At 44.6% G+C, this 8,882-nt stretch overlaps 1 protein-coding gene across 1 annotated transcript; it reads right to left on the minus strand.

The window, feature by feature from the left end:
- Positions 1–1,423: 1,423 nt before the first annotated feature.
- Positions 1,424–2,540, minus strand: LOC148037677 (uncharacterized). The gene has a single exon (XM_087676620.1). The coding sequence runs from the start codon at positions 2,336–2,338 to the stop codon at positions 1,775–1,777; it is 564 nt and encodes a 187-aa protein (XP_087532746.1). The 5' UTR covers positions 2,339–2,540; the 3' UTR covers positions 1,424–1,774.
- Between the last annotated feature and the right edge of the window lie 6,342 nt (positions 2,541–8,882).

The raw sequence follows: 8,882 nt of genomic DNA on the forward strand, positions 1-8,882 counted from the left end.
CTCCCCACTTGTGGGGCACTTCACCACATGAAGCCTAAAACCAAGATGAATGCAAGGCATTGGCAAAATCATATCTGAAAGAGTACATAATAATACTGGGAGGTGCTATGCCTTGCTATTGGGGACCGCTTATTTAATAACCTCTTGGCCCTATTGGAAGAAAATTGCGCAAAGAGCTATATTTTGGACCATCCAATCGACTTCTTGAACGAGCCTCAAGCTCCCATCACTTTCTTGGCTGTTGCGATAAAACTCTAGCCTACGCCTTTTTATTCTCCGCAGGTTAAACAAGTTAAAGGGTCGCTAAAGCACCACCAATAATAAGGCTCTTGTTTCTCCCTCCTTTACAGCATCATCTCTTGTCAGCTCTTGGCTGGTACAACAATTATTCGGCCCTTCATTTGATAGCCAGCGCACATGGAGTTGGACCTCTAGTATTACCATTGTGTTGCTGCGTCTTAACATATTTACATGAAAATTTGTTAGTAAGCACATACATCTTCAAAATTCCAACATGTAAGTTCCCAATACTTATCTTTCACGCACTGTCTATGAACTCCACATATATCTGGAAAAAGGCTTCAAGGCTGAAATGGTTTTGTATCAAAAAATGCAATGCCAGGGTTGCTGGGAGAATTGCCCCTTATTATCCGCCACAGAGAAGCCTAGCCCCGTTAACCCTGCAAGGAGCGTGGAGTTATCTAATTATTAGATATATCCACGGCTTTAGAGACCAAAAAGGATTGGAACTGATAATACCCCCCCCCCCTTCTAAAACTCCGTCTGTGCACGGCGGCTGCGCGAAGTTACAAAGCAGCTTTCCCATGTCCGAATATTTTTGCCAACCGGTGAAGTATTCTTTGTTTATTTGACTACAAGAAGCTTTGACCACGTGCAGACGTGGTGGAAGCCTCCTTAGTTAATAGTACCCATGCTACAAACATTCCCTTTTGCAATGCGATAAATGCAGAAGACTAATCACCCTCGACAATGGTAATGTTATCAGAAAATACAACCATGGCAAATCCAAAAGCTAATCACCCTAGTAATGTCATCGGAATAAACAACCAATGCAATCAGCCATGAGCATAAGAGATCACAAGCAATCTACAATCAAGGAGTTCCGTGCATAGAGATGAATAAATACATGGCAGCTTTAGCGAAATGCCCTCCAGAAAATGGAAACTATGTATGGAGTTTGCCAAGCAGGCCAGCATCCATTACCAGAAGCCATCAGCATTAGCAAAGGACTCCGGACAATAAGCACCAGCTGTTAGGTCCAAAGCAGAAACGTCCGCCTCTCAAACCTACAGAACAGGCATCAACCAGGTATCATGGTATCATTGAGGACTCAATCATACAGACACCAGGCCTTACTGAGAAAGCCGAAGGTCTGTCCATCCAATCCTACCAAAATAATATACAACAGATAAACATGAGAATCCTTATTACACATCTGCAAAAATTGAAGAAGCGCGCATCAGCTGTGACACGCGAACCTGTTTCACACGGGTTAGATCGTGTGAACAGGATACAGTCAATACAGTAAATATGATTAGGAAGATATAGGCGTTTACAAAGAAGGCAACATCAGCAAAGTCCAAGTGTAAGACCAGATCAAAGAGACACGGCAAATATATAAAGGCGAGGGGGGGCAAGCCTTGAGCATAGGTGCTTGATCATGCCAGGAGCAAGCCTGAGAAAATTATCGGCATGAGAAACAGGAGACCGTGTCAGGACAGACAACCCCATGTACAGTGGAAACGGCCAGACATCAAGGCGCGGAGGTGCCATTGTTGAACGAGGAGCTTTCCATAAGGATCGGGCCTGAGAATCTGGAAGGGTGGATGCCTTGGTTGCCTTGCTGCCAGCATCCGTCGTCGAAATTCATGGCATAGCTAAGGGCGTCATAGTGAAAACCCGAACGCGCAGGCTTGGAGCAGTTCATCTTCCGCGTTTCAGCCCTAAGCTTTCTGAAGAAGAGCCTCCACCGCGAGGGCTTGCTGTAGAACTGGTCGTCGGCGTCGTCGGCCCAGCCAGCCGGGGAGCTGGACACAGCGGCCGCGTTGGGGTTCATCCTCCGCCTGCTGCCGAGGAGCCGCCAGCTGTCGTGCCACCATGCGTGGCCCGACTGGAGCCTCTGCGGGGAAGGTGGATCGTCCTTGGGAAAGGAGGCAGAAGGGAAGCGGCAGAGGAAGGTGTCGAAGTCGAGGTCACAAAGGCTGCTGCCGCCGCAGCAGCGGAAGGAGAGGGAGGACATGACGGCGGCGAAGGAGCGCTGGCGACGGAGGCGGGGGGAGGGGGGAGCGTCGGGAGGTAGGGGAGGGGAGACTCCCATGGCTGGCTTGAGGGAAGATCTTAGAGAGAGAGAGAGAGAGAGAGAGAGAGAGAAAGAGCCTGGGAGGAAAGGAGCTCCCGACAGACAAGCAAAGAAGAGAGGACACGAGGAAAAGAATGGCAAGAAGGAAGAAGAGGAGGAGGAAAGAGAGGCGAACAGGTGAAAGGACAAACGGGCAAAGTAAAATTAGGGTGAGGGCTTGGAAAGTTGGACAGTCGGGGATTTAATAATCGAAGTCCAGAGACTCCAGAGAGAGGAGGAAGAAAATTTACGCGCAAAGCCCGCCGCTTCCCGCTTTGTTTACGTAGACGTCATCCGCGGAATATCCTTCGCAATCGCAAGCCTCTCCTCTAATCCAAACTCCATCCTTCTCTTGGGCCTGCCACTATCCCCTATAGTGACGACCTTTGGGGGGATATTTTTCCTTGGCACATATAATTTTTCAAAAAAAAAAAGTAAGAAACGGTCTGAATGGTTAGAACTCTCTCTCGCCCTGGTTGCTTTTTCTTTGTTTATGGCAACGGCCTTTGCAAAAAAATACTCTTAGGGCAGCTACACATCAGGGGAGATGATGCCCGCCCGCCCTCAAAACAATCCAATAATATGTTTACACATTGAATGGAGCCCAAATCCTCAAAAAGTGAAGCTTGACCTAGTGGTTTAAATACTTCAGTTCACGCCACTTGGTGGGATTCCATTCCTATTAGGTACTTAATATCTTTTGATCAAAAATGTATTGCCGTTTAGCACCTTGGGCACGGAGGGATATCAAGACGAGGGAGATTGGTTGCTCGAAAGTGTCCAACATCTGCAAAATACGTGACCTATGATGTCATAGTAACACATGGCTAATGGACACTTTTTTTCTTCAAACTTGTTCGTTTGCATTGGTGTATAACCAACCTGAGAGGCTTGGGGCAAGCCTTGATTTTTTTTTTCATTTCTTTTTTTCCCCAAATGCCTTGGCAAGTATATGTTTTTAAAATAAATTGAAATAAAAATATTAAGCACATGATTGTCCCATTGCTTCATACCAATGTTACATTGGTGTTCGCAATGGTATCAACAATAGTTAGGACACTTCACATTTTAAGGCACACTTCGTGTGTGGGGGGAGGGTTATATATATATATATATATATAGAGAGAGAGAGAGAGAGAGAGAGAAGGAAAGGGAGAGAGAAGGGGGGAGCAAAAAGTACACACACACACACATATATATATATATATTAAAGAGAGAGAGGGGACAGAAGGGGGGAGGGGAAAATACATATATAAATAATTTCTCTGTGTGTGTGTGTGTTTTAAATATTCCAAAGAGAGAACTATATAACTAGATTAGAGGAAACTTGGAGGATAAGAGAAGCAACTTGGAACGGAACTAGACCCAACTGATACTTTACAATAGCCTTCTCTCCCATTTCCATCAAGGAAACCAAACATTCCCTCTAACGGAACCAAGTCTGCTAGGCATGTGGCAACCATGCATGCTGGATTATCCTCGACGAACTTACTCCCAAATATAGTACCAAGTAACACTTTGAACACTTCCCAATCTAGTTCACCGCAAAAGATGCAATCTACTATCCCACACAAGCAGTTCCTTGACTTCCCCATGATAGATACGCCCCTCAATTCTTGCTCATTACATGCATCCATGATGGTAAGTTGTGGCGCAGCTCCTCCTAGCATCCTCATTCCCAATATTCACAATGGAGGCACCATGCAATAGAGCTATTGTTGAGAGTATAGACATATGAACCCTCCTTATGTAGGAGTGGATAAGTGCAAGCATGTGTGAATGGTCTTGAGGGGAAGAGGAAAACCTAACCCTAGCCAGTTGGGGCTATATAAACAACCTAGGGGTCTACATCAACTTTTGAGTGAGTGTGACCCAAGTTATACTTTTATGAGCAACTGAATAAGCAAGACTTGTTCTTGTACATGTGAGCTCCTCTCTCCCTCTTGTGCACACTTCAATCCTTGCTTTCACTCTAATTTTCCACATGGTATCAGAGCCATCTCTGATCCTTCACCTTCCCTCAACCTCTTTACACCTGTAAGTGCACATGAGCCTTCATATTCTTCTTCTTGCCACTTGACCTCCATAGCCACAGTTTAACCTATCTCTATTGGAGGACCTAGGGAGAGCAAAGGAGAGCATTTCAGCTCAAGGTTCCTTCTGGAGACTTCATCCGCAACTCAAGGCACTTCAACACGGCAGTTCAAACGCAGAGATTGGGCAGCCAGGAAGATGTCATTGCCAGAAATCATGAATCTGGCACAAATTTCACTTCCGCCAACTCAGCTCCTTGGCACGGCCTGTAGTGAGCGCAATCATGGCAACTATCATAGGGCTATTGTAGCCCCTACAGTAGACCATCCTCATCTAAGAGGGTTTCTCCTAATTTCTCTCCTACAGTCTGCTATGATCAAAAACCTAGTTGTGGGTCTCCTGGCAACCATAGCCAGAAAGCTTCAAGCTTTTTCATTCTCATTTTTTTTCAATCTAGAATCATTAACATTGATTCTAATCACTGAAGCATATGCTCTGAAGTGTGTTCCTGATCTGTGAGTAGCTCCAATACTCATGGGACATCATAAGTCCATCGAGAAGCATACTCTCAACACCGGTAATGAGTCAAGTGTCTCACCAAACTTGACAAGGCAATACCTAAACGTCTCAATCTTGAGATGAGTGCTTCTAAGCACTGAAAAGGCATTTAGTGGCATCAATACTATTGCCCTATGAATATTGATGTGATTGAAATCTCCTCAGACTCTTTACCGAGTGTCAAGGTCATTAATCGACCTTGCTCAACCAAATTCTCGTACACTAAACCACAAGGTGGGGAGGAGCCAGAAGTCCACCAATCAAAGTTCACCTCATTGAAATCTAGGAAAACACTAAAACTTAAAACAAGGGTTGTTCGAAGGACGGGACCACCAAAATCCTACCTTGAGATATTACAAATGTATAATTTCCAACATTTTTCATCCTTAAAGCTTTAAAATTGGTTATCATTTGTAGGGCTATCAATTCTGTTATTTGGTTTGTACTTGGCCACCTGTAAAGGACTAGACACTGCCATTGCCTAAGGCAATAGGTAAGACCTTACTATAATGGCCATGGCCTATGCAAATGTAAGGCCTAAAATCCGCAAGTTTAATGGAAAAGATTTCTATCCCTAACAAGTCCTGGTAAAATATAAAATGACGGAATGAGGCTACTGGCCCTTCATAAAAGGGACCAAAGTTATTGACCCATCAAATCCCCTTGATGTAGCTCCCCGGCCTTCATAGGCTCTTTGCAGGTGTTCCTTAGCTTCATTGGGTACCTTATATGCCCCCATTTGCCCCCTTATCCTCAGGATAACCAACAGGCCCCATAGTAGCAGCTCACGTTTTTTTTTGCTCTCGTTTCAAAATCTGGCTCAAAAATCCCATTTTTTATCATATCTCAGGCATCTGGAACCCAATTTAGGCAAGGTAAGAGTCTAACTCGAGGTTTCAGCATGCTCCGAATGCAATGGCGATGTCAAATTTGCCAAATTTTGATCACATAATTTTTTGCAACAGATTTGAGTTGATTTACATCAAGAAAATGTCATGCTCTTAGCATATGTGATGCTCCCGACACTTGGTATTTGATGCCTAGATGCTTTGGGGATGTTTGCCCAATGTTTTGAGATGCTTTGGGACTTGGTTTGATCTTCCATAGCTCGATTTATGCAGGGATTTACACTATACATTGTTTGGGTGCATCAAGGTTTTATCAAGGACGGTTTATACATAATGCTCTTTGTTGACATTCGGGTGTCCTATTGGATGTATTGACGCTTGGTCGTCATGGTTTATACCTGGATATGCTATTTGAGAGCTATTGAGCCTTGATTTGGATGTGGACACTTCGTTGTTGGTTGGGATTAATGCTACCTTGGTTTTGACAGATTATTTATCTCCAATTTGGTTATGCCTATGGTCTATGGGTGTCCTGACTACTATGGATGGTATGTTGATGTATTTGGATGATGTCACTTTGATGTTTATGCCCCGGATGCTTCTCGAGCAAAGAGTAGAGCTCAATTCTTGGTTCACTGTCATTTTCTTTGCAACTGGCATTTTACTTGCCCCATGCTACCCATTATGGAACTGATGTCTGATGTGGATGCTGTTGGGTTCATTGGCTGCAATATGGCAAATGTTTGGGCTTGAATCGACTTGCATTCGAGATACTATGTGGTCTGATGTACTGCAGAGTCAAGTTTGCCACTATGGTTATGGGTTGATTTCATGGCTGAATACCATATGCTCTTATGACAGATATCTTATGCTTTATCATACTGTGGTTGGTTATGTCATGTAGTTGGCTACGACTCTTCTTCATGTGGGAGCTTTTGCATCCTTGGTTGATGCCTTTATGTCCTCCCATCCTTTGAGGTTTCATGAGCCTTTGCAGCATGCTTCTACCACTGATGTACTTGCAGATGATTGTCTTCATGAGCAGGTTCCCTCCATTGGGGCAACCCTCGACTCCTTGAGCTCTGTGGATGCTATGGATAGCCCTATTCATGATGACTTGGATTCCTTGTCGTCTTCTATAGGTTATTCAGTCAGATGTTGTATGCTTCCATTGTGGAAAGCTTGGGCCTACTAAAAGAAAATATTTTAGATGGATTAGAGAGCAGCAGAGACAGAGAGGGACTTGACATGAGCAGAGAGTCAGCGATGAAGGAGGTGTTACCACTCTTTTTAGTGGTGAGGTACATGCAGTTACCCATGATGATGTAGTTGAGCATGTCCTCCTATCATCTAGTTTCCCTACAACTTACTTGCTCAATGATCATGCCTATGTCTTTGATTCGCTATTGGATTCTTCGACGTCTTGTCATGTTACCCCTCATAGAGCATGGTTCTCTTCTTACAAGGAGGTTGGAAGATGTATTGATTTGGGCCTTGAGCAAACTTATGCTATTGTTGGTACAGGGGACATACACCTAGCTTTGTTTGATGGGAGTTCTCTTGTGCTCCGTGATGTATTACATGTTTCTATGCTTAGTAAGAGCTTGATGTCTATCCGTCAATTGCATGATGCAAGTTACTATGTTTCTCTTCAGGATAGGTCATGGAAGATTTGCCGTTGTTGCTTGGTTTTGGCCAAAGGTTCTAGAGTTGGTTCTCATTACCCAGTGCATGTCTCTCATGTGGGAGATTTTATGGTTGCGGTTATCCGGATACCACATGCATTGTTATGGCATTATCGCCTAGGCCATATGCACCACGAAGAGATAGAGATCTTGTCTCGTTCAGACTCATTGATGCCTCCTTTGTTACATGCAGATCTTGATGCTTGCCCTGATTGTTCTTATGGTCCTTGTAGAGCCCCTTTGGCTCATGGCGATCGTGAGAGGCATGATCCTCTAGATCTTGTCCATTGTGCAGTTTATGGACCTATGCCTACCCAGTCACTTGGTGGAGCTTTGCATTTTGTGACCTTTGTGGATCATGCTACCCACTGTGTTTGGGCTTTTCCCTTGGTACAGATTGAGGATGCTGTAGTTAAGCTTGACAGGTTGATGGATTCTACTGGTTGCAGGACTAGGTGCTTGCAAATGGATTATGAGAGTCATGCTATCTCTCCCAGCTTTCAGTCCTATTGTCAGCAGTCTAGCATTGATTTCCTATGCCCATGGTATCACGGGATTGCTCATGGCATGTGCCTGACTCTACACGCAAAGGTTGCTTCTATGCTTACCACAGCTAGGTTACCTTATGGCTTTTGGGCTAAGGCCCTTATGACGGTAGTCTACGTGCTTAATAGGATGCCGTGTCTGACTTTGGATGGTATTACACCACACAAGGCATGGAGTGGCACGAGACCCTCCTATGATTACTTGAGGATGTTTGGCTGCCATGCATTTGTATGTATGCCAGATATGCCTATGTCACGCAGATGTATCCTCCTTGGTTATGGAGATGGTGACTTTTAGGCTTACAGGTTATGGGATTTGGATGTCTAGCAGGTTATACGCAGCCATCATGCTATCTATTGTGAGACACAAACATCTCTCAAGCCCCCTGATGTGCATTCAGTGCCCTTTATGGTTGATGCTACAGTCGTATATCAATATTCCTCTTCGCTGAGGCCACATCTAACATGTGTCCAAGATGTTGGCCCTTCCTCTATGATTAACTTTGGAGAGTCTATGTGCTCTCAACTGTCTTCTATGCACCACGTTGATGCTATGTGCTACATTGATGCTTATGCATTACAGCCTTGCACTCGTGAGTTGTGCTTGCTTCATGAGAAGCATTCTTGGATTGCTCCATTATATGGAGCCGTGGGATCACTTATCTCCTAGATGTCATGGAATCGGGGATCCTTGACTCTTCTATCACAGAGGTTCCCGCTTATTGCACAGCTCGCCTTTCGATTGGGCGTTGGGTGAGATGTCACGATTCCTCACCTTGTCTCTTTTCCTTTTTTCTTTGTTTTTCTCACTCCCTGGTCTGTGGCATTTTAGTGGGAGGTTGTTGGGGTAAAA

Source organism: Lygodium microphyllum, chromosome 4, assembly GCF_053477565.2.
Source record: "Lygodium microphyllum isolate KBCC chromosome 4, Lygodium_microphyllum_v1.1.10, whole genome shotgun sequence".
NCBI classification, from domain to species: domain Eukaryota; kingdom Viridiplantae; phylum Streptophyta; class Polypodiopsida; order Schizaeales; family Lygodiaceae; genus Lygodium; species Lygodium microphyllum.